Source organism: Epithele typhae (genome assembly GCF_022376455.1).
Source record: "Epithele typhae strain CBS 203.58 chromosome Unknown BXZ73scaffold_18, whole genome shotgun sequence".
Classification (NCBI taxonomy): Eukaryota; Fungi; Basidiomycota; class Agaricomycetes; order Polyporales; family Epitheliaceae; genus Epithele; species Epithele typhae.
Window position 1 is genome coordinate 193,917 of NW_025954209.1, and position 24,290 is coordinate 218,206.

Below are 24,290 nucleotides of genomic sequence, written 5' to 3' on the forward strand. Positions count from 1 at the left end.
CTGTTCACTCTTCTTTCACCCACCAACGACGGAGCGCTTCCATCAGGGCATTTCAAGACCGCGCCACGGACGATGCCGAATTTAGTACGATGCGCTCGCGTTACCTTGCGCTCGCGGTGAATGGGGTCAACACCACGCTGGTCCCAGAAATCGACTCTTGGCACGTTCTCTCCCCTCCCACCGATCATAGAGCCGATTGCTGACCTCAAGCAGGCTCGACACACTCGGTGACGACGGTAAATGGCCGGATTCCGAGGTCGACTACACCACCGGCTGCGACGGACGCCGCGCGAACTGGCCCGCGGAGGACCACTGGGTCCGCATCCGTGCGTCTTCTCTCCGTTCGTCCGTCCCCGCTCCTCTCATCTGACGTATGCGCGCTACGCGCTTTGTGCTTCAGGAACCCTCGCGGCCGCATGGCAGGGCGGTGTACCCGGTGCGGATGCGTACGTGAACAGCAGCAACGTGCTCTCCGCCGCGTCACGCGCGATGGACTTCTGGTTCGCGAACGACATGCCCAACCTCGACTGCCTCTACAATGGAGGGAAAAAGAAGTGTCCGTGCGGCACCCCCGGCTTCTGGAACGGCAACTGGTTCCCCAACGTGAGGCTCCCCTTCTCTATCCTCACCGTACATGCAGAGACTGACCGCACCGTCCGGACAGGTGATCGGGGTGCCTTTGCTTGTTGGGGACACGTGCCTTATGTTGGGAAACGACACCCTCTCGGACACGCAGCGCGCGAACTGCACGAACACCCTCATGCGCAGCTTCGGCACATTTGCCTCCGGCAGGAGCTTCGTCGCGGGCGCGAACATCCTCGACATCGCCAAGTGCGGGCTCGCCGCGGGGCTGCTCGCGGAGAACACGACCGGGGTGCAAGACACGTTTGGTCACATCCACACCGAGGTCGTCGTCCACAACGAGGCGGTGGCCGATGGGATCCGTGCCGATGGTAGCTTTGGACAGCACGACGGCATCATCTACAACGGCAACTACGGCAAGGACTACTCTGAGGACGTCATCGCGCTCGAGATCACCGCCGGTGGGACCGACTTCGCGGCGAGCGGCGAGAGCAGGAGCGCGTTCGAGACGCTTGTAGAAGGCAATCTGTGGATGATCTACAAGAACATCAACACCGACACTCTGCACTGGGACTTTGTGCGTGGTCTGCTTGTTGTCTTGTTGCTTCTTCTGACGCGCATCTCATTTGGCTACAGAGCGTTACGGGTCGCATGATCTCTTTCGCTGTTTCCGATGGGGAGTGAGTAACAAATGCGGCACCGGATATGGCATGGCGACTAACACGTGGAGCACAGGACGACTGCGAGCATCTCGATAAACACTACCCTCCTTGGAGAGCTCGGTCAGCTCTGGGGCTCAGATGTCATCAGTTCCGCGGCAACCCAGCTCACCTCGAGTGCGAAAGACGCAAATGTTGGATCATTGAAAGGGAACCGCATGTTCTATAACAACGACTACATGGTGCAGCGTGGTTCTGGCTACGTTTCAACGCTGCGCATGTACTCCTCGCGGACATTGAACACGGAATGCACCAACGACCAAAACGTAAGCTGTTCCTTGACCACCTCGCGACGCGTGCTGACACGCGAGCAGCCCTTCGGCTTCCATTTGTCTGACGGTACCCTGTACACCTACCTCGATGGAGGCGAGTACGAGGACATTGCTGGCATGTGGGATTGGAACCGTACGTAGGCGGAATTTGTGATCTCTACAGTCTCTGACGTCTTCCACTCAGTGGTTCCCGGGATCACGACCGACTACAACAACACCTTCCTCAACTGCAGCCAGGTTAAATTTGCCGGCAAGGAGGCCTTCGTCGGTGGCGCCTCGGATGGCACGATTGGGGCCGCCGCGATGCGCTACACGAACCCGTACACCGGCGCGCTCTCCTTCCAGAAGGCGTGGTTCTTCCTCGACGACGACGTCCAACACGTCATGGTCTCGAACCTCTCCTCCGCGTCCGGCGCACCCGTCTTCTCCGTCCTCGACCAGAAGCGCCACTCCGGCAGCGTCGTCCTCAACGACCAGACGCTCTCCGCCGGCGGCAACTTCACCAACGCCCGCACGCTCTGGCACGACAACGTCGGGTACTCCTTCCCGAACGGGACGAACGTCTCCGTCGACTGGGGCACCCGCGCCGGCGACTGGGGCCGCCTCGGCATCTCCGCCGCCGGCGTGCAGTCCGCGGACCTCTTCTCCGCGTGGGTCGCGCACGGCGCAGGCGCGGACGCCGCCGCGGCGCACACCGCGTACACCGTCTTCCCCGCGACGGACAAGGGCGCGTTCCGGGGGAAGGCGAAGAGGGTCGAGAAGGCGCTCACGACGGTGCGCAACGACGCGGGCGTGAGCGCCGCGTTCGACGCCACGCACCGGGTCGCGATGGCCGTCTTCTGGGACGCCGCGGGCGGGAACGCCACGTTCGCGCTCGCCGGGTGCGGGGAGGTGACGGTGACGGCGTCGGCGGGCGCGGTCGTGGTCTACCGGGTCGACAAGGGCCTGCTCACGGTCGCGGACCCCACGCAGACGCTGTCCAGCGTGGACGTGACGCTCGAGGTGGCCGGGGGGAACAAGATGCTCGAGGCGGCCGGGGCGAACAAGCTGCCCGCTGGGTTCAACGGCAAAACGAAGGTGACGGTGAGCGTGTCGCTGCCGTCTGGCGGGGTGGCGGGACGGAGCGTTACGACCTCTCTGGGCTCGATGAATTGATTTATACGAGGTTACTAATGGGCACGTTGTGGTCTCTTGTACTCATACTTTACTTACCAAGTAATTAATGCTGTATGAAGCGTCGAATAAGCGTGTCTCGCAGCACCCATCTCTGTCTCTGTCTCAACTTCGCGCTCGCACGGCTGCTCGCCACCAGCCTTGCGCTCTGCCCGCCGAAGTGTCTCCAATCGCGATCCCATTACCGCTCATTGGTCGAGCATGCTCACCAGCTTCGCACAGCAGGCGCGGACATGCACAGTGGCGGCGACGTTCTCCACCTCCACCCCCACGTCCGGCGTCAGATCGGTGACTTCGTGCCGAATAGGCTGATCTGTGGGAGTCAACGCTCGCAGTAAGTCACAAAGTGCATCCATCTGCCATCTGCCCAGGCGCCACGAACGCACTCTACTCAGCGATTTCCTGGTACGTGAACCCCTCAAAGACGACCGGCCCGTCCACCAGCTTCTCGAGCTCCTCCTGGTCAAATAGCCCAGGGCCTGGAACGTACGTCCCCACCACCGCCGACGGCGGTGTGGGTCACCCACCGGTCGTAAGAGTGGTAGATGTGCACGGTGCTTGCGGACTGGACCCGAGACTGGATGAGCGGGGTGTGGCGAGAAGGGAGGTCTTGGTAGAGGTGCAAAAGGCCAGGGTCGCTTTGCATGAGGTTGATGCTGACGGAAGACGAGATGGAGATGAGATCCAGGTACTGTGCCGTGTTTATGTTGCCGTTGAGGTTGAATACCAACGTCCACAGCGCTGGAAGGTCGACGGGGCTGGCCACCCACCCGGGTGCTTCATCGTCCGGCCTGAGCCGGGTATTGCTCCTGTTCTCCATGCACAGATCGAGACGCATGAGGCCTTGAGGTCCGGAGTGTTCTTCAACGTGCGAACGAAGGCCTCCAAGTGGTATACTGCGAGTGATACACATGTCGCGCACGGTGGGGCAAGTGAGATACGAGATCTATCGGAACGCATCTGAGGGTCTGGAGACGAGGAGTGTCCGCGATCAGACCTTGAACACCCGAGCTCCATTTCGTGAGTTCCTTGGAAAGGTTCCTGTGGTCATCGTGCTCGTCGATGTCGTCGTAGTGGCTTCTGGTTCCCGGCGCCAGCCACTCTCCGTACATCCCTGTATATCCGGGAAACGCGATGCCGAGGACGGTGGGGTTGGGTACGCCGTTGGCAAGAAGTGCGCACAGAGACTTGAACTGGGCGGCGCTTTGGAGGCGAACCAACAAATCGACGAGTCGGGAGCTGTGTGACGAGAGTGTCTGGGATAGAGTATTGGGGAGAAAATGGATTTTAAGGCGCAGCGGTGTCGGAGACGACAGTTTTATCGCGGAAGCCGCAAACGAGATGCGGCCCTCCTCCCGGTCTTGACACTGCGCCTCGATCCTGGCCTTGTTGAATGTGAGCTGGGTGCCCGGAGCGGCGGCGGCGTCTGCCCACAGTTGCGGGGTTTTGAGTGCTGTCGCGCGCCAGACACGGCAGACGTGCATGAGGCGGACACTGCGCATGTCGTGCCAGCAGTGTGACAGAACCTCGGAGAGGAGTTCCGCCGGGAAACTTCGCGATGGATCGGCGCGATTGAGCTGTGGAGAGAGAGCAGAGACAGTGCGATCTCGCGGTACTCCTCTGCCTTGGCGACGACATATTCGCGAATGGCAACGTCCGAAAGTCCTGACAGTGAAGCACGATCCGCGGAAGGGATGGAGCCCGCGAAGGCAGGAAAGGGAAGGGTGTCGACGGTGGCCATGCCTGTGGATATTCGCAGTCTTGTCGACCGGGAGTGATTACACGATGTGAGGAGCTCACGAATATAGTCGATGATGTGGCCAGGAGCAAAACGCGCGATCCGTGCGCGCCAACGCGATCGCAGAGGGCGCTGTGGCCGATGACGCAAACCGGCGAGTGGCGGCCCGGGCGATGCATGCTGTGTGCCGCCGCTGCCGGCCGCACCCCTTGGCACTGTCCACCGCCCCCGCCGGTGCTTCTTGTCTTGTACTGCTCCCTTCGAGCGCGCCTTAAAGCCCCAGCGCGCGTGAGTTCCGACGCTCCTCATTCTCGCTCTTACCCTCACCCCAGCCCCTGTTCACGAACCCGGCGTCTGAAGCCCGCACAGACATGTCTTACGGAGTGCGTCTCCTTTCCCGGCGCGCCGCCCTCTCATTCAACCTGATACCATCATGTCGTCTGCGATAGGGTCCTCAATCCCAATATAGCGGTGGCGGCTATGGAGGTGGTGGCGGCGGCTACGGCGGTGGAGGCTACGGCGGCGGTGGAGGAGGGTACGGTAGTGCTCCTGGCGGGTTCGCCCCTGCTCCCGCTGGGCCGCCTCCCGGCGTGGACCCTCAGTAAGTGATTTGGTCACCGATGTATACTCTCTGCTTATTGGATGCGTGGATGCCCAGGCTTTGGAGCTGGTTCTCGGCCGTCGATATCGACAGATCTGGTCACATCTCTGTTCATGAGCTCCGTGAGTGGCGAGTGGCGTTGGTCGTTGTGGATGCTCATGGATCGCTTGTGCGTGTGTAGAGAAGGCACTGATCAACGGAGATTGGACTCGTGAGTGTCCTCAGGCTGGTGTCGCGTGCGCGAGCTCGTGCTAACGCGAGTGTGGTCTGGATCCCCAGCCTTCGACCTGGACACGGTCAAGATGCTCATGACTATCTTCGTACGTTCATCATCCTCAACCACTACTTCGCCATCTCATCCTCGCCCATGCCTGGCCCTTGTAGGATACCGACCGCTCTGGTACCATCGGTTTCCACGAGTTCGCGGGACTATGGAAGTACATCAAGGACTGGCAGAACGTCTACCGCCACTTTGACCGCGATCGGTCCGGCTCAATCGACACGAACGAGCTCACCGAGGCGCTCCGCCAGTTTGGGTACAACCTCTCCCCTCAGCTCCTGCGCCTTGTTGAGGCCAAGTACGGTGAGTCCGCTCGTTCCACCATTTGCTTGCGCGCCACCCTCCCCACCCCTGGATCCGTCCAAGCCAGCTGAGATAAGATGCGACGTCTTCGCGCATCCTTGATCAGCTGGAGGTTCATGACTTGCTGTTCTCCCTCTTTGCGCGCTCTCTCGGCATCGTTCCCTGTGCACACCGCTGACTGGTCTACCCGCACGGGGTAGACGTGGCGCCAGGCTCGGGCCCGCGAAGCGGTGCACACGGGGCACCGCCGCAGGCGCAAGGCATCACCTTCGACCGCTTCGTCCGCGCATGCGTCGCGATCAAGCAGATCTCGGAGTCCTTCCAGCGCCTCGACACGGACCGCGACGGATGGGTACAGATCAACTACGATCAGTTCATGCAGACCGTGCTCAGTCTGCCGTGAGGGGTGCGGTGGCGTCAGGAGAAATGCTACGCATTGGACGGACGATGGCTTCTCGAGTATGTACGGATCACTCTTGTACTCTATCGCTCTCGTGCACCTCGCTTGTATCAAATCAACCAGAAGATTCAACGTTTCGAGATGGGATGCCATGGACGAGCAAAGACGGAATGGGATCGACTGGGCACGACATGAGAATACGTCTCTTGGGATATGCGCATGGGTGCGCGTCCTAGATGGAAGCCGGGCAAAGTTGAGAACATCGAAGAGACTGTCTGTCCTGCGATGGCCCAACGGCGAAACCCTCAGGCCCGCTCAATGTCCAGACAGAAGTTAGAAGGTCCCCTCACTCCGCGTTCCACACAGCTCGCAGGACTCATTTTTCTTCCTTCAAGATCTTCGGTGTGAAGGACAGCAAGTTGCGCAGGGTGCGCAACGGGACGACCGGGGACACCTCGGTTCCAGGTGTTCACTGGCAAGCTGCAGCCACCGAGGAATGCGACAGGTTCGTTATTGACTGCCATGGCCGTGATGACTTAGATATTGACAGGGAGAGGTGCGTGCATGGCGAGAATTTGAACCGCAGCAAGACGCGCGGTAGACTGTTGACCGGGATGGGCTCTCGCCCGTCTCGGGGGGCGCGGAGACCCGTCCCGCGGCCCTTCCCGCGGACAGCCGACCAGGCCATTACGTACATTCCGGTGCCTCAGTTCTCCGGATGCTGGACAGATGCGCGCCCGGCGCCATCCATGTCTTCTCGTGTCGCACATCAACGCCCCTGGCATGCGGCCCCTCCTTGCACGACGCCTGCGAAGAATGCGAGCAGACTCCAGAAGGCGGGACGGAGTGGAGACCATCGGCATGTGTTGTCTTCCGGATGCCACCTCTCGGCTCCGGCACATTCGCTCGGTGAGCGCTGATTTCGTCCACATTCCGTCTCCCACAATCCAATTCACTACTAATGACACCGCACAGCCCGATTCTCTATCTGGCTCCCTCGGCGTGCTCTCTGCCGTCAACGGCACTGTACACCGCAAACACCGGAGCGCACCCGCTCATTCTCCTCCCGGGACGTCTCATTCCTTTGCCAATTCTTAAACCGGGCTGCCCAAAAGCCTGCGCGCGGGCATCGCAAAAGTGCGCTGCACACCCCCCAAGCAACATCTCTGCTCCGCACTACACGAACATGAGTGTAGACATCCCCATCGCTGCCTACGAGAGATTGTGAGTCGCACTCTCAGTCCGTTCTTCAACTTCGTTGACACTGCTTCGTCCAGGATCTTCGAAAACTATTGCATTGTGGCATCCAGCGGCAAGTCATCTCCACTCTCGCAGAAGGCGGGCATGCTCACTTCACCCTCAAGTGCTGCTCTTCTATGACGTTGCGATCACTTTCCAACTGGAGGTCCAGCGTATCTGGCGGCGGAAGCACTCGGGTGCTACATGGATCTTCTTGATCATGCGCTATAGTGCCGTCATCGAGCGCGTCTTCTTTATCCTCGAGGTCATGGTGTGGTATTCAACAGACGCAGTGCGTAATCTCCCGACTCTCTTAAGTTCACACGACGCTCACAACAGAGTTTCCACTGCTAGGCCTGCGGCGGGATCAATCATACAGATGATACGCTCACCATCTTGAACTACCTCTCCATCGCCGCTTTCACAGCCCTCCGGATATATGCCATATGGCTCCGCGATTGGAGGCCATTGGTCGTAGTGATACCTCTGTCTCTCGTGAGACCTGTGGAATATCTTGTGAGTTTTTCGTTTTCGCTTCTTCGTGCATGACGCATAGCTGACCCCGAAAGTCCGACCTCGTCACTCTAGTATATCAGCACCTTGAACACGGCATTACAGGGCGGACATCTTGTTGGCTGTATCGACATGCGATCTCCGGTTGTCAGTGATTTGGTGCTCGCAAAGTGAGTGTCTTAATCACAGTCTCCGAATCAAGCACTTACGCTGCGCCACAGCTGTGAGATATCCCAACTAAAGGGTTGATTTCAGAGCACTCATCGTAGTTCGTCAGTTTCGACGGCTGCCAGATCAGCAACAATCGCGTGCGATGTGATCCTCATCGTTTTAACTTGGATCAAGACCTTCTCTCTATTGCGAGATTCGAAACGAGTGAATGTGCGCGACACAATTGCCAAGCCCTTACTGCGCGACGGCACAGCATACTTTCTGTGCGCAAATCCCACCCGGCGTCCTCCAGTTAAACTCTGACGATCACGATAGCATCATTCTCGCCGTTCAGGTCATCACCATAGTCTCAGAATATACTGAAAGTGTGAGCGGTTTACTCCAGGCCTCGCCCCTGTCTATCCATCTGACTGCGCCGAACATCTCGTAGAGCGCATCCATCTGGGTCGTCTGGCCGTACTTCGAACAAGCGTGCGCTACCCTCGCCCGTCTCCACCCTCTCCCGTACTCACCAGACGCCGCGGGTCCGCAGCCTGACGGTCATCTTCTTCTCGCGGTTCATGCTCGACCTCCGGGGCGTCTACTACGCCCCGCAGGGCGACGGCGGCGCGCACACCTCCCCCGCCCGAGGCGGGAATTCGAGCGCCTTCTCCGACCTCCACTTCGCCACCCAACCCAGCACGGACGCCGAGAGCGCTTCGCGCGGCACTCTCAGCTTCAGCGCGCGGGTCGTGGGCAATATGGGCGCGACGCTCTCGACGACGCTCTGGGACCGCTCGTCCAGTGCGCACTCGGAGCCGCACGTGCGGACGCGCCTGAGCGGCGGCGAGGCGGCGCCGTGGGAGATCGAGGAGGTCGAGCGGGAGGAGTGGCGCGTGCGTGAGGAGGACGAGGACGAGCGGGTGACGTATGCGGTGCACCCGTTCCAGGTCGGCCTCCGGGCGGACTCCGTGCTCCACGGGGCGGAGGGCTTCGAGCTGCTGGAGGTGCGCGTGGGGAGGGCGTGTCCCGATGCGGGGTTCGAGGGGTCTGTGGGCCCACGGAGGCCGGAGGGCTCGGTGAGTCTGAGCTTGTTGGACGTTGGCGATGCAACGTGCTGACGGCGTTGAGTTTGCAGAACATGGGAGCTAGTGCAGTCTGAGCAGGATATACCCTTTTACTACTCCGCATCGAGGCCGGCTTCCGTGGACCATCACTTAGTATCACCCGGAATCTTTTCCAGGCTTCCGGGTATCCGCAAAAGGTGCTCGATTCGCCTGCGAGCCAGAAGCGAAAGGGTCTAAGAGTGAGCGTGTGTCGGACGTCTCTAGCAAAATCCGCGAATAAAGAATAACAATAAAATAAGAATGCTGCTAAACTTGATGTCCGTGCACATAGTATATACACATCACGAGCCAAGTTTCTTCGACACACTCTGTCCCGCGGCGCCGCCCGAAGGCAACGACACGCTCACCTTCACGCTGTCCGACCCGTTCGCGAACCCGGTCGGCCGCGTCCCCCCCGCTGCCGCCGCGACCGTCACGTCCACCGAGCTCGTCGTCTGGGTGGGGTCCGAGACCATCACCTCGCCCGTGTCCATCCGGTACAGCACCACCGAGCCCGCGGACGCGGACAGCGTCAGCGCCGCCTGCCCGCTCCCCGGCGTGAACGTCACCTTCCCGCCCGCGCCGTCCCAGAAGACGGCGGCGAGGAGCTTGCTGCCCGCGTCCCACACCGCGCTCACGTGCGCGTCGTTCTGCACCGTGGCAAGGTTCGTGAGCGACGCCGCGACCTTGGTCGGCAGCGCGTCGCGCGCCGTCGCGGGGAACACCGTGTACGCCATCGGGGCCTCGAGCACCGCGTCCGAGCCGCGGCCGTGCCCGACCCACGCGGAGAAGAGGTCCGCGGACTGCGCGCCGGCGGCGGAGATGCCGAGGCGGCCCCAGTCGCCGGTGCGCGTGCCCCAGTCGACGGAGACGTGGGCGCCGACGGGGAACGCGTACCCGACGTTGTCGTGCCAGAGCGTGCGCGCGTTGCTGAAGTTGCCGCCTGCGGAGAGCGTCTGGCCGTCGAGGATGACGTCGCCCGAGTGCCGCTTCTGGTCGAGGACGGAGATGACGGGGTGCGCGGAGGAGGCGGAGGCGGCGAGCTTGGAGAGCATGACGTGCTGCACGTCGTTGTCGAGGAAGAACCACGCCTTCTGGAACGCGAGCGCGCCCGTGGTCGGGTTCGTGTAGCGCATGGCCGCGGCGCCGACGGTGCCGTCTGAGGCGCCGCCGACAAAGTCTTCCTTCCCGGCCACCCTCGCGGTGTCGCAGGTCAGGGGTGTGTTGTTGTAGTCGGTCGTCGTGCCGGGGATCACTGGAGGGGGCGTTAGAGTTAAACAGGATGAGAGGAGCGGACCGCGCACGATTCCAATCCCACATGCCAGCAATGTCCTCGTACTCGTCTCCCTCGAGGTAGGTGTACAGTGTGCCGTCAGACAAATGGAACCCGAAGGGCTACTCGCGTGTCAGCACACGTCGCGAGGGGGTCGAGGAACCGCTTACGTTTTGGTTGTTGAGGCACTCCGTGTTGAGCGTGCGCGAAGAGTACATGCGGAGCGTTGAAACATAGCCAGGCCCGCGGTGCACCATGTAGTCGTTGGCGTAGAACATACGGTTGCCCTTGACAGCGCCGACGTTCGCGTCCGTGGTGTTGGCGCTGAGCGCGGAGAAAGCACCGTTCAGGGCGTCCGAGTTCCAGAACTGGCCGAGCTCGTTGATCCACGTCGTGTTGATCAGCAGGCCTGCGCTCGCCCTAAGCAACGTCAGTGGGGGTTTCTGGAGACGACTGTACATTACTCACTGCTCATCGTTGACGGTGAAGGTGAGCATGCGACCGAGCACGTTCTGCATCCAATTCAGCCGAGATCAGCAAAGACCTGCTTTGATTGTGACGTACGAAGTCCCAATGAACGGTGCCCGTTTGCGCGTTCCGGTAAACCATCCACATGTCGCCGTCGACGAGGGTCTCGAACGCGCTCTTGCTCTCGCTCGGCGCCGCGAACTGCGTGTTAGCCGCGACGATCTCGAGCGCGAGCACGTCGTTCGCGTAGTCCTTGCCGTAGTTGCCGTTGTAGATGATGCCCTCGTGCTGCCCGAAGCTGCCGTCGCCGCGGATGCCGTCCGCGCGGAGGCTGTTTTGGAGGACGACCTCCTTGTGGACGTGGTCGTAGCCCGACGCGATCGCGGCCTCGTTCTGGGTGAACATCCCGAGCGTGATGCCGCTCTTGGCGATGTCGAGGATGTTCGCGCCCGCGAGGAAGCTCTTGCCGGAGCCGAAGACGTCGAACGCGCGGCTGAGGAACTTGGTGCAGTTCCCGGACTGCGTGGCCGACAGGGAGTCGTTCCCGAGGATGAGGCAGGTGTCGCCGACGAGCACGGTGGTGCCGATCACCTGCGGAGGGGTGAGTGGTCGCGCACGTGAACGAGCGCGAGGGCGCGGACGCACGTTGGAGAACCAGTTCGAGTTCCAGAAGCCGGGCGTGCCGCACGGGCAGCTGCCCTTCCCGCCGTTGACGAGGCAGTCGGGCTGCGCCATGTCGTTCGCGAACCAGAAGTCCATCGCGCGCGACGCGGTGGAGAGCACCTTGGGGTCGTTCACGAAGCTCTCCGCGCCGGGGACGCCACCACGATAGGCCGCCGCGAGGGTTTCTGCGACGCGCACGACTTCATTTGAATCTGTGGCCGCAAAACGACGGAGACAGTGAACGCACCGATGCGGACCCAATGGTCCTCCGCGGGCCAGTTCGCGCGGCGTCCGTCGCAGCCAGTAGTGTAGTCGATCTCTGAGTCGGGCCACTTGCCGTCATCGCCGATGGTGCTGAGCCTGTGAGAGCATTAGCGCTGCGGGTCTTCAGACACCGCCAATTGGACGGACCAGGATGAAATGCCGGGGACGAGCGTCATGTTGATAGCACCGATGTCGAGTGCGATGCGGCGCTCGCGCATCGTGCTGATGTCGGCGTTCACGTCCCTCGCGGCGACGTCCTGGCTTAGGGCAGGAGCCCTTGTGCGCCGGTGGGACCTGCTCCAGGGGGAGTGTCGCGGTGCATGAGAGGGGAAGATGGAATCGAGAAAAGAGGAAGAAGAGTAGAACGAAGGGGTGGAAAGAACGGGAGAAGAAAAGAGCGAGAGGAAGACGACGAGAGTCGCGACACCGAACATGGTGGCCTAGTAGAGGATACCGAGCACCAGCACGGGAAGGAAGGAGAGGTAGAAGGGGAAGAAGAAAGCTTGCTGCGACCCTTGCACGGGGCCTATATTCGGCGGGATCGTGGAAGGCATGCGCACCGCAAGGAGTCGGACAGCCGGCTGCCACGCCGACCAAACAAAGGCGAGGGGCCGGGGGAAAATTCGATCCTGTTCGATCGCGACGAAGTCGATACACATCATCCCATCAGGAGCGAACCCAGGAACAGTGTGATACTGGGGCCATCGCGTTGATGCAGCTGAGACTCGACTGAAGTCTGAAACGCTAGCTCAAATTTACCATCATCAGTTCACTCTAATGCTGCGTCCAGTTACCTTGGGTGGAAATGTTTTCTCTTTCAGAGAATCAGAGTCAGAGTAAGTAACGGCCGATGGACTCGAGCACATGCCACTGCCAGGACGTTGCTACGAACAGCCCCACGTGGCTGCGGGCAATCTGGGCGCTCGCGCCGTTCTTCCCACTCCTCCCGAATCGCCGCGCAGTTTCGATGAGACAAGGAAACCGAGAAGTACAGCCATGCAGGATCGACGTCATGTTGTCAAGGCAACGGCACATGACTTATTCATCGAAGAAGTCTCCAGTGCTATCTTATCAACAACCTCAGCCGAGTGGACGAAGGTGCCGACAACACGAGTAAATCCGGAGGCCGAGAGCACTCATCCTTCCAGAGCGTGTATCCTTAGAAGCCTGGCCAGGGGTTCGGGGAAATGGTACATGAAAGCTGGCCTCTACAGGGGGTACAAGGGTATAGGTATTCTGTTCAGACTGCACTAGATCCCATGTTCTGCGAGCTCAACGCCATCAGTACGTTGCTTCGCCGACGTCCAACAAACTCAAACTCACCGAGCTTTCCGGACTCTGCGGGCTGATAGGCTCCTCGAATCGCGCCCTCCCCACGCGCACCTCCGCCAGCTCGAAGCCAAGAGCTCTGGTGCGGCCCTCCGCACCGTGGGGCACGGAGTCCGCTCCTAGGCCGACCTGGAACGGGTGCACCGCATACGTCACCCGCTCGTCCCCGTCCTCCTCGCGCACGCGCCACTCCTCCCGCTCAACCTCCTCGATCTCCCACAGCCCTGCCTTCGCCGCCGCCTCGAGGTCATCGCGCGGGCCGGCGCTCATCGGTGTCCGCAGGTGCGGCTCCGAGCGCGCGGACGAGCCATCCCAAAGCGTCGTTGAGAGCGTCGCGCCCATGTTGCCCACGACCCGCGCACTGAAGCTGCGCGCGCCGTGCGTCTCGTTGTCCGCGCTGGGTCGGGTGGCGAAGTGGAGGTCGGAGAAGGTGCTCGAATTGCAATTGCCGCCTAGCGCGGGGAAGGTGTTCGCGCCTTCGCCCTGAGGGGCGTAGTAGACGCCACGGAGGTCGAGCATGAAGCGCGAGAAGAAGATGACCGTCAGCCTGCGGACCCGCGGCATGCCGTGAGTATGGGAGAGGGTGGAGATGAGCGAGGGTAGCGTACGCTTGCTCGAAGTACGGCCAGACGACCCAGATGGATGTGCTCTAAGTTCAGCGCGGTCAGATGAATGGACGGGGGGAGAGGCCTGGAGCAAGCGCTCACGGTTGCAGCATATTCTGCGGCTATTGTGATGACCTGAACGGCGAGAATGATGCTATCGTGATCGTCAGAGTTCAACTGGGGACATCGGGTGGTATTTGCGCACAGAAAGTATGCCGTGCCGTCGCGCAGTAAGGGCTTGGCAATCGTGTCGCGCATGTTCGTTCGTTTCGAATCTCGCAATAGAGAGAAGGTCTTGATCCAAGTGAAAACGATGAGGATCACATCGCACGCGATTGTCGCTGCTCTGCCAGCCGTCGACACTGGTGAAATACAATGAGTGCTGTGAATTACCCTTTTACTATTTAGTTAGGAGATCTCACAGCTGTGGCGCGGCGTAAGTGCTTGAATCGGAGGCTGCGATAAGACACTCACTTTGCGAGCACCAAATTACTGACAACTGGGGATCGCATGTTGATACAGCCAATAAGAGGTCCGCCTTGTAAAGCCGTGTTCATGGTGCTGATATACTAGAATTACAAGGTCGGATTTTCGGGGTCAGCTATGCGTCATGCACGAAGAAGCGAAAACGAAAAACCCACGAGATATTCCACAGGTCTCACGAGAGACAGAGGTATCACTACGACCAATGGCCTCCAATCGCGGAGCCATATGGCATATATCCGGAGGGCTGTGAAAGCGGCGATGGAGAGGTAGTTCAAGATGGTGAGCGTATCATCTGTATGATTGATCCCGCCGCAGGCCTAGTAATGGAAACTCTGTTGTGAGCGTCGTGTGAACTTAAGAGAGTCGGGAGATTACGCACTGCGTCTGTTGAATACCACACCATGACCTCGAGGATAAAGAAGACGCGCTCGATGACGGCACTATAGCGCATGAACAGGAAGATCCACGTAGCACCCGAGTGCCTCCGCCGCCAGATACGCTGGACCTCCAGTTGGAAAGTGATCGCAACGTCATAGAAGAGCAGCACTTGAGGGTGGAGTGAGCATGCACGTCTTCTACGAGAGTGGAGATGACTTGCCGCTGGATGCCACAATGCAATAGTTTTCGAAGATCCTGGACGAAGCAGTGTCAACGAAGTTGAAGAACGGCCTCAGGAGAATGTGACTCACAATCTCTCGTAGGCAGCGATGGGGACGTCTACACTCATTTCCGTGTAGTGCGGAGCAGATATGTTACTTGGGGGTGTGCAGCGTATGGGTTGGCACTTTTGCGATGCCCGCACTCAGGCTTTTGAGCAGCCCGGTGTCTGCGTGCCATTCAAGATACGCCCACATTGGCAAAGCAGTGAGACGTCCCGGGATGAGAATCAGCGGGTGCGCTCCGGTGCTTGCGGCGTATGGTGCCGTTGACGGCAGACAGCACGCCAAGGGAGCCATATAGACAATCGGGCTGTGCAGCGTCGTAGTGAATTGGATTGTGGGAGTCGGAATGTGGACGAAATCAGCGAGCGAATGTGCCAGAGCTGAGAGGTGGCATCTGGAGGATAACACATACCGATGAACTCCACTCCGTTCCGCATTTTGGAGTCTGCTCTTACCCCTCGAAGACGTCGCGCAAGGGGCACATGGGGGCGTTGCTGTGTGACACCAGAAGACATGGATGGCGTTGGGCGCATCTGTCCGGCGTCCCAGGAACTGACTCCTGACTCCTGAGGCGCCAGACTGTACGTAAGAGCTAGTAGCGCTCCGCAACGACGCCGACCCGAGGGTTATCTCGGTACGGGGTTGGGGGCCAAGGACTTTTAACTTAGCTGTGGATGGTGGTGAAAAAATTCTGCCGAGATTAGGCTGGGTATTGATAGTCAGGGTCATGGTCACTAGGAGGGCAATATATAGATAATCGCGCTCAATGGCTACAGCTCAGATACAATCTACAGCCGATTTGAAGTTTGGGCCGTTGAAAAACCTCAAAGCACCTGCACAACTCACATGTCGGAGTCTGGGTGCTGTATTCAGGGATTCTCACTCACCTTGCCTATCTCGCTAGCTCTGGTACCTACCGTGTGGCGTCGCCTTCTAAGTTCTCACATTGTGTCACGCCAGAAGGGGCACGATCCACTGATTCAATAGTGTCTCGTGGCTATCTGCTTCAGAGTACACACTACTCATGCAGCAGCATGTCTCTTATTTATTGGCATCGTGACTCTCAAAAATCGGCTTATTCGGAGTCCCGGATGTTCTATGCCCTGAGCCACATCCGAACACTGCTGATACGTTGGAGTTTGAACCGCAGTGAACCTTCTTGTTGTTTTGGAGGACCTGCTGGCTCACGCTTAGATGTTACGAGTGATGAGAACACAGCCGATCCAGCATTGGGAAACCCACCTTTCACGTTGGAGCGTCTTGGGCACGTCATGCATGCATCGGCGACAGCATTGCAATGCAAGGTGGACTTCGCCAGGTGGCAGAAGCCGATGTGAGCCCAGTGAACAACTATCGGGTAGACAAGAGCTCCGCGACCCCGACTGTGACCGCATTTCGCGCGTACCGGTCGAACGGACTACTGGTCAGCAATGGCCGCGCGTGCGGACATGCGGTCTCGTACAACGCAGGGTTGGGGGGTTGGGCATCACGTCCGTCACCAAGCGGATGTACGGGATGATTCACCTTGTAGCGGACGACGAGTCCGCGGTGAAGACCATGCTCGATACCCGGCCACACGAGCAGCAGCTGGTCTCGGCGATCGGGTGCGCCGATGCGCGCTGGACAATGATACGCGACGGCGCATTGTGTTCCACCCGTCGGGATTGAATGGAATGAGGCGGTCAACGCGGACGCGAACCTACCTCAGGAACGTCAGCAGTACTCAGTATTCAGCGCTCAGCGGCGTTCGCGGAGTGGTGGTGGGAACACTTGGGAACAGTACCACAACTCGCGCCCATATGTAGGGCACGACTTCCTGCGAGCGCGGGTTTTCCACTCGCCCGACCAGTGCTGCACTGGGGGGTGACGGACACTCGCCCGCAGAGATGTCCCGCTTCTGCGAATCTTGAGGCTTGGGGACACACCGCGCGGAATATTGACAGAGATAGCTCACCAGGCTCCGTCTCGCATCAATGCCGTTCGCTGCCGTTCCTTGCCAGGTGTATGCGATGCTTGGTGACCGTATGTACCTGTGCGCGGCCATAGGCTATTGCATGGAGTGGTAACGGACGCTTCCAGCACACGCCCAAAGTCAACTCGGTCTGAAAAAAAAGCATTGAACGTTACGTTGAACGACGAGACCCGCGCAGACCGCACGCGAAGACGAGCTCACCAAGAGCTCACGGGAAAGCAAGACAGAAGTGTTCAATGTTCAACGTCCAACTTTCAACGTTCACGCCTTCAGGATTGATGTTCGGGGCAGCTGATGACAGATAGATGTTCTCGTGATGTGGGCGACGGAATAGCCGCCGTAAAACAACCGTCATTCCATCACCCGTAAATAGACTTGAAGCAGTGGGGTCGAGGGCGTGATGAGCTCCCTGAGGGCTGCAGGACCGATGGTGTTTATGCAAGAGTAAGACCGAACAGCCAGACGCAGTTGTCCGTAGCTGCTTGTAGGCTCTGCTCGGATGGGCGCGCGGCCCCACCGACAGAATTGAATATTGGAATCCCACGGGCGAAGCTATGTAAGAGCTTGGCGCCCACGGACGCAGGCATTTGCTTTGCTCCTGTCCCGCCAATGCCACCCTCCCAGCCAGTGTTTTTGCCTCTTCGCCACTACCACCTCCCTCTCGTCTGCCCTTACGCCCCCAGCGGGTGCTCCGCCTTTTCTCGCCCACACCATGAGTAACGCTTCCGCCAGCGCGTTCTCGCTCTGGTCCTTCCTTTCCATTCTCGTGCGTTTGCGCCCCCCATATATCATGCATGTATGCTGATTTCCCCTCAGTTTCTCGTTTTCATTATCCACCATCTTTGGGCGTACGACCGCTTCAAGTGCCTTCGTTGGTCTGCAGGCCGCCAGCCAGGTGCCTTCAAGCGCGTCATGACCGTATGTTCTAATCGCCTGTGTCGTCTGAGTTCTTTGCTGAACGATACCGCCCTCTAAGTACTCGTATGTGAGCGCGGTACCACTGCTAGCAATATACAGTGTTGGCATGACGGTCATTAAGGTCCGCGAAGGTGCGTGTCTGACCCATTCATCTCGATCCAGCTGACTATATGTGTGCACACAGGATACACAGTAGGACCCGGCGGCGCGAGTAAGTTTCAAATCCTGAGTATCACGCGAAAACATCTCAACTGTATACAGTCATTCCCGTTCCCATCGATTTCTACCGACCTGAGAACATCAGCTGGGTGCTGCCTCTTCAGTTCGTTTTTAGTTTTGCCTGGGCTCTTGAAATGTGAGTAGCATCTCTTGCGTATTACACAAGGAGATGCTGTACGCGCCCTTTCTCTCTCTCCCCATCACCCTCGTTCCTGCTCGCGCCTTCCAAGAGTGTTCACGTCCTTGTATAATGCACCAACCATATCGCCCTGCATCATGTGCTATGAACTCTGTATTCTTTAGGTCGGACTCCCGCATCGTATAGCGAGGATGTCGCGGTGGCGTACTGAATCATCCCTGCGATTTCGCTACTTCCCGTGCTTGATGCTGACGCCGTTATTCACGCCGTCAGGGTTACCCATCTCGAAGGTGCGTCGATTCATCTTCCTGCAGTTGTCCATCACTCACATCTCTTTACAGAGCTCGCGTTCTGGCTCTACCTGCTGCATCAAAAACCCCACAAGGAGGCGTGGTTCTCGAGCTGGGAGTACAGGCTGTGGTACTTAGGTGCGAAGCATCGCTACGAACGTTTTCACCCACACTCACAGCCGAACAGGGAGCATCGTTGCGGTGATTGGGATGCCTCTCACGGCTCTCATCACTAGGAATGATCTTGTTACGGTAAATATAGAAGTGGTTGTATACGCAGGCCCTTCGCTAACATACGGGCAGTGCGATGCTTACATCTTCCTCGTTGGCTCGGCCGGCTCGACATCCACCACCGTCGCCTTCCTTTACGTGCTTTGGCGGTTCCCGAAGTTCATCAGACATGTCAAGATCGAAGGTGCTGACCCGACCGTTGTTGTCAGGCTGGCAACATTCTATCAGCTCAATGTGTGTTAATCTACTGTGTCTCCTCTCGTAACCTTACTTACTGAAGTCACTGTTCACAGCAAGCAAGAGTAGTCTTCCGTTTCCTCTTCACAATCCCCTTGTTGATCCTCGCGCTGGATGGAATCGTTGGCCACTCCCATTCGATCAACCATAACCTGTATGTAAAGCGTGTTTTACTGTCCCGTCTTTTCACACCCTCTGACCCAACGACGTCCTCTTAGATTTGTTACGGACACCCTACAGATGATCTCAGGCATCGGCTGCATTGTCTCCTCCATGATCACCCTCCTCATCTTCTTTCCTCGCTCGATCGTTCGCGAAGCAGGTTACAAGCCGAAGGTGTCCAACTCCGTCCCCGTCTCTCCCAAAGGCTCGCCCATAACCCCAACTGAGCACGGGATGCCCGGCGGAGTGCGTGTTATGCACTCTGCAGCGCAATCCATACTACCAGCGCACCTGGCTGCGTACGCACATGCCAACGGCTTCCGCGTCAGCGTCACGGGTAGGACCACCGCTTACACCACGACGGGGATGAGCGGATGGGAGACGGAGCCAAGCCTGTATCCACACAGTCTCAGCGCGTATTCCCCACGAGAGTCGATCTATGACTCGCCCGCGCCGTACTCAGCCGAGGATGGTAGTGAAGAACACACGACGAGTTTCAGCGCGATGCAAGCAATGCAGAAGAGGGCGTCCAGAAGAGGGAGCAGGAGGTCGAAACACACGCCACACACCCTCGCGGAAGAGGATGAAGACGAGGCACGGAGACTGGAGGAAGTGGAGGAGGGGGAACGGAGAGGGAAGGAACCGGACGATGGGAGGGCCGAAGGTGCAGAGGATGAGGAAGAACGAGCACCACCGTACCAAGATTCCGTCGCCCCTGATACGGCACACCCTCCCCAAAAGCGCCCTTTCCACCACGTCCACTCAAGCCCACAACTTCGCGCACATACCGAACCCCTCGTCCCTTCTACTCAGGCCACAACAGACGTCAAGTCGAAGCGGCGAACATGGGACTGGGAAGAACGCCGACTTACTGGTGGCGCGAACACGCAACGGGCTAGTCTTCATCTCATCGCGAACATCAGCCCAGACGCGCCTCCGGTTGTCGGGTCGGGAGTGTCGATGAACTTAGTGAACTTGAACCCGGGACCTGGGGCACCCGTCGTTGGACACGGGCATGGGGTAGGAGGGTCGGGGTGGAGAGGGCAAGGTGGTGGGGCATCAACGCTACATCCATATGTGAGTCTCTTTTCAACAGCTCGTGCATGTGCTAGCTGGGAGTGGCGGGGTATGCATCATTGTGCCCATGCGGACCGGTGCGGCTGCAGACGCCTCCGGTCATTCAGTACTCAGATGCTGATGGCAATGCATGTGCTTTCCTCCCGCAGCTAGTCAACTTCACATCACCGATCGGTGAGTGCTTTGCCGCTTCTTGCGGTTACGCCATATGGCTGGGAATGATTCGTGATATTGACATGGCCGTCGTCGTTCCCCTCGCAGATTTGGTCGACTTGCCCCCGCATCCAGAGCTTCCCCAGCCTCGGTGACCTCGCACGAACACCTGGTACCATCTACGGCATACGGCATTCCGCCCTCTGTGGTCTCGGATCAACACGTCACGACTGCCATCGCGCGCTGTAGCGGGCAGTGCTGGAGACCATGCGGGTCTTGCAGCATCGCCACGCATGTCTTGTGTGGACCGGCGGCCGTCGTCACGCTTCCGAGATTGCAACAAAGTTTCTTTGGCCTCAGTTCACCTCGCTCTCTCAATGGCCCACAGTTCCCCATTCCGGTGCACCTCGATTCCGCGAAGATCGTCTGGTCGGGACACTGGACATCGCTTCTCCATCCACCATGAAGTCGACATCTCGACCTCAACTCTCTCGCCATAGTACTCCCACGCCGACCACACTCGAACGGGCCCGCATTCCCTGTCCCTCTGTCGCCTACTCATCACCGTCATCACTGCTGTCCACTTTCACTTGCCTGCTTTCGCTCCTGTCGTCGATCGACACGCTGTACCGGTTCGCCTCCACACCTTACCCTCGCTTATTCCCTCATACCTCGACACCACTCCAAATACCACCACCTGGTGGAGTGTACCGGGAATCCATACCCTGATACCTTGACCACGTTTCGCCGTGGCTAGGGTTTACGACACGTCACGACGCTCTCCTGTACCACCACTCCTTGTTGTCGACCCTATCTTTAGCCACGACCTCGCTGCGCACTCCCCGCCGCCCCCGCTTCCACCATCCGTCGCCGTCATCCGCTGCAGTCATCTACCCCATGGAGAGGTCATCACGCCTGCTTCATTCCCAAACTTTGCGGAACGTACGTTATCTATTGGCATCTCATCCATCTATCCCAGTTGCGTTTGCGTTTGTTCGATGTACATATGCTTCACTACGTCGATGCTCCCCTAGTACTACCCCCGGTCTCTTGTCTTGTATTGTTGCTGTTGTACATTAGATCTGTCGATTGGATTGCTTGCTCAGTCGAACTCTGTTGCTTCGTTTATGGAGAACCCGTTATGTATTAGGTCGTGCCACAATTGCGATTATCTAGGCTCTTTCAACGCTCTGCATCGAAAAAAATGTGAGCTGAGAGGTACGGGTCATGTTCTCGAAGTCTTATGAGACTAACGGCTCTCGTTGCCCAGGTTAGGTTTGTTCACGGCTCCGAAGCCTCAGGCTTGACAAGAAGGCGTTGTATTCGCGGCCCGCGGGAGGCCGTCGACTAGGAACCCAGGGCGACGAAGCTCAATGCAACCTCCGTTGGCGCGTGCCTCGAGGCATCTTTCCACATACACCACGAGTACACAGCCCCGAGGGCCAAACTTGGTACTAGGATTCGCCCCCAGCATTCTTTGGTAAAGACCCCCCACTGCAGTTCATCCACTCGCCTGTATACTAATGGCTTTCTATTTATCCTCCAGTCAAATGAGTTCACATCCTCTGAGCTCAGTGGACAGAACGTCAAGAAGCGCTGAAGCGGTACAGAGGCTGTCCTTGCACCGTGGCATCGTCTGCCTTGTAATCTATGCTTCACTCGCCCATGATTCGTCGCGCCCTGACCAAGCTCCGAATTTCCAACATCCCACCATTCTACCTGTCCCCCATTGCATACGGCTTATCTCCCATCGTGTGTTACGACCGCACGCGTCCCACGTCTGCCAGAGCCTGCCCTCGAGACCGCAAACCGCTTCCACCGTCCAGCCAGTGCACGATTCTTCGTGGGCAGATGTCATGTCGCAACAAGTACAAAGCAATCCGCCCTGATGTTCGCGCAGCTATTGCATTATAACAACCACGCAGCACTGACCTTCGTTCGCAGGTCGCTCCAGGTTCCGAATTCGACAACGCCTATCATCCGAGCTGAATCGCTGTCAGTACTCGTCCCCGTGCCACGTCACAGTTTACCGGCCCGCGATGGTCGCAGGTTTGAAGGTGTTTTCAGTGGACACTCTTTCGGACGTCGCGTCCGCGTACCCAAACTTGTGAGTCCATGCATCCGTCGCTTGTCTGGACACAGTTAGAGGCTGATCGCGACGACGTCTGTTCGGACTAGCTCTCCAGACTCCAACCCAGTCGGAGCGGCGGCGGCAAGAATCGCCGCGAATTACTGTGTCCTGGCGTCATCAAGTGAGCTTCTAACGCCGTGGCTCTCAAACACGTGGGGTCTGACGGATGGCCGCGCGCCGCGTGTTTATATGAAGCGTTGTTGTGGCTCGATATTTTGCTGACCCTTGGACTCGAGGTTCAGCGCATGTGGCAGCGGAGGTTCACGGGTGCGACGGTCGTTTTCCTCCTCACGCGGTATAGCGCCGCTCTAGCGAGGGCGTTCTTCGTCTCAGAGGTGCTCAGCTGGACGGTGAGCAACGCGGTGAGTTTCATTATGCCGATCGTGTGCGGGAAAGAAGAGCTCAGCATCCGTCTATCTTAGACATGTCATAGGATCACTCGCGGAGACGATGTCCTGCTGGTCACGAACTACTTCGCGTTTGCTGGTGAGTGTACAGTGCCCTTTCACGACCGTTCTGACGTCATCGTCGCCAGCGTTCACGATTCTAAGAGGCTATGGGGTCACTTGTTTGGATTGGAGACCACTCCTGGTCATCGCTCCTCTTTCCCTCGTGAAGCCAATTCTCACTATTGTACGTCTTGTTCTTACGAGTGTCGAAAAGATAGCTGCTGACCAGAAACGTGTAGTATGAAAGCACCAGGTACACCGCCGTTCAAGGAGGCTTACCTTACGGTTGCCTATACATTTATCACGGTCTTACCCATGAGACGTGGACCTTGTACGTTATTCTGACTGCTTACTCCTATCCTTGAAGCTCCCCTAACGCCAATTAATTAGCCGTAAGGAATGAACGTCGGCGAATTTGCCATGACTACTGACGCCTTATATTCCGCAGTCATCGTTGCTTCTGAGACGACCACGATCGCCGCTGATCTCATCGTCATTGCCCTTACATGGAGGAAGACCTTCAACGTACATCGCGACATGGCTCGCTTAGGGATCCGCACCACCGTGTCGTCATTATTTCTTGTGGACGGTAAGCTGATGCCGTTTGTTAGGTCTTAACAATTCTGATGAGGCGCCTTCCAGGGACTGTGTACTTCCTGTATGCCATTTCGTTATGTTCGCTGAACGAGATGTGCTAACGGGTAGTCAGCATTCTTACTCTCATTCAGGTCGCGACCATGATTTCTAACATCGTAGACTCGGTGCGTCACCACGAATTATCCTTCGTGCCGCGTTTGAATCCGATGTTGGTTGCTTTGGTCAGCTCCTTGTTTGGGCGTACTTCGGTGATGTGTACGTTCTGTTGGGCTCTGAACGTCTTCCCATTGACACCAACCGGATCTCCTTCCCCAGCCTTGTCGTGATCTTTCATTCCCGCTTCATGCTCGACCTCCGAGGCCTCTACTACCAAGACAGCGACCCCGCGGATCCGACGACCACGATTCAAGAGACGACGGTCTCAGCGATCGTCGGCAACATGGGCGCCACCCTCGGACCGTGGACGCTCTTCGACAGCGCGTTCATGCCCGGACGTCGACGAGAACACGAGCGGCAGGACCCGTCAGAGCGGACGCCATACTCGCCTATGGAACCCCCACAAGATCTAAGAGATCCGCTTAGGAAAGGGCTCCTTGAAGCGGGGGAAATGCGGCACCGGATGCGGACAGAGCGCTAGACTTAGAGAGGTAGACGACGGCGAATGCCTGGAGCGACGGTGAGTGGGTTTGTATGAGCGTGAACACTTGGTGCTGACATCTGTCAGCTTTAGTGATTATTATCAGCAAGATGCCATGTACACTATCGAGAAACGTGTCCAGTGTAATCGTACGAGTTTGACAGGCCTTGTTCAGGTGCCGGCGATGCCGCCAAGTCGCCGGGCTGACGTCTCCTGACAAGTGCGTCTCCTCGTGGAGCAGAATGCCCCTAG

The 24,290-nt window shown here is 58.4% G+C and overlaps 8 protein-coding genes across 8 annotated transcripts; 5 read left to right on the plus strand and 3 right to left on the minus strand.

Annotated features, from left to right (window-relative positions):
* Window positions 1-72: 72 nt before the first annotated feature.
* BXZ73DRAFT_89519 (polysaccharide lyase family 8 protein) lies at window positions 73-2,728 on the plus strand (the record flags this gene model as incomplete). Its single annotated transcript, XM_048025311.1, has 9 exons — window positions 73-116; window positions 214-326; window positions 401-603; window positions 665-1,159; window positions 1,219-1,262; window positions 1,318-1,567; window positions 1,616-1,706; window positions 1,758-2,575; window positions 2,603-2,728. The coding sequence occupies 9 exons, from the start codon at window positions 73-75 to the stop codon at window positions 2,726-2,728; spliced, it is 2,184 nt and encodes a 727-aa protein (XP_047878769.1).
* Window positions 2,729-3,133: 405 nt separating this feature from the next.
* On the minus strand, window positions 3,134-4,487 carry BXZ73DRAFT_100540 (uncharacterized protein; the record flags this gene model as incomplete). The annotated part of the gene is made up of 4 exons (XM_048014606.1): window positions 3,134-3,205; window positions 3,270-3,607; window positions 3,669-4,297; window positions 4,363-4,487. 4 exons carry the CDS (start codon window positions 4,485-4,487, stop codon window positions 3,134-3,136), a joined length of 1,164 nt encoding a protein of 387 aa, XP_047878770.1.
* Window positions 4,488-4,855: 368 nt separating this feature from the next.
* Window positions 4,856-6,071, plus strand: BXZ73DRAFT_89520 (uncharacterized protein; the record flags this gene model as incomplete). Its single annotated transcript, XM_048025312.1, has 7 exons — window positions 4,856-4,867; window positions 4,934-5,085; window positions 5,143-5,207; window positions 5,267-5,296; window positions 5,365-5,405; window positions 5,470-5,668; window positions 5,881-6,071. The coding sequence occupies 7 exons, from the start codon at window positions 4,856-4,858 to the stop codon at window positions 6,069-6,071; spliced, it is 690 nt and encodes a 229-aa protein (XP_047878771.1).
* A 1,342-nt stretch (window positions 6,072-7,413) lies between these two features.
* On the plus strand, window positions 7,414-8,578 carry BXZ73DRAFT_28803 (uncharacterized protein; the record flags this gene model as incomplete). The annotated part of the gene is made up of 7 exons (XM_048017764.1): window positions 7,414-7,599; window positions 7,662-7,823; window positions 7,896-7,964; window positions 8,076-8,254; window positions 8,307-8,358; window positions 8,422-8,462; window positions 8,524-8,578. Coding segments are annotated over 7 exons (744 nt in total), but the record flags the coding sequence as incomplete, so codon positions are not given.
* Window positions 8,579-9,378: 800 nt separating this feature from the next.
* BXZ73DRAFT_89521 (polysaccharide lyase family 8 protein) lies at window positions 9,379-12,178 on the minus strand (the record flags this gene model as incomplete). The annotated part of the gene is made up of 8 exons (XM_048025313.1): window positions 9,379-10,331; window positions 10,381-10,471; window positions 10,520-10,769; window positions 10,818-10,861; window positions 10,914-11,408; window positions 11,463-11,665; window positions 11,728-11,840; window positions 11,892-12,178. The coding sequence occupies 8 exons, from the start codon at window positions 12,176-12,178 to the stop codon at window positions 9,379-9,381; spliced, it is 2,436 nt and encodes an 811-aa protein (XP_047878773.1).
* An 806-nt stretch (window positions 12,179-12,984) lies between these two features.
* BXZ73DRAFT_100543 (uncharacterized protein) lies at window positions 12,985-15,263 on the minus strand (the record flags this gene model as incomplete). The annotated part of the gene is made up of 9 exons (XM_048014607.1): window positions 12,985-13,008; window positions 13,068-13,620; window positions 13,682-13,722; window positions 13,781-13,832; window positions 13,884-14,024; window positions 14,153-14,247; window positions 14,320-14,481; window positions 14,544-14,710; window positions 15,239-15,263. 9 exons carry the CDS (start codon window positions 15,261-15,263, stop codon window positions 12,985-12,987), a joined length of 1,260 nt encoding a protein of 419 aa, XP_047878774.1.
* Window positions 15,264-17,510: 2,247 nt separating this feature from the next.
* BXZ73DRAFT_45522 (uncharacterized protein) lies at window positions 17,511-20,379 on the plus strand (the record flags this gene model as incomplete). Its single annotated transcript, XM_048019525.1, has 13 exons — window positions 17,511-17,564; window positions 17,615-17,716; window positions 17,775-17,847; window positions 17,901-17,927; window positions 17,978-18,071; window positions 18,348-18,364; window positions 18,416-18,502; window positions 18,552-18,616; window positions 18,668-18,829; window positions 18,889-18,986; window positions 19,051-20,071; window positions 20,221-20,245; window positions 20,333-20,379. The coding sequence occupies 13 exons, from the start codon at window positions 17,511-17,513 to the stop codon at window positions 20,377-20,379; spliced, it is 1,872 nt and encodes a 623-aa protein (XP_047878775.1).
* Window positions 20,380-22,442: 2,063 nt separating this feature from the next.
* On the plus strand, window positions 22,443-23,852 carry BXZ73DRAFT_36510 (uncharacterized protein; the record flags this gene model as incomplete). Its single annotated transcript, XM_048017886.1, has 9 exons — window positions 22,443-22,476; window positions 22,551-22,717; window positions 22,778-22,841; window positions 22,891-22,988; window positions 23,044-23,089; window positions 23,202-23,415; window positions 23,514-23,589; window positions 23,628-23,656; window positions 23,717-23,852. Coding segments are annotated over 9 exons (864 nt in total), but the record flags the coding sequence as incomplete, so codon positions are not given.
* Window positions 23,853-24,290: the final 438 nt, after the last annotated feature.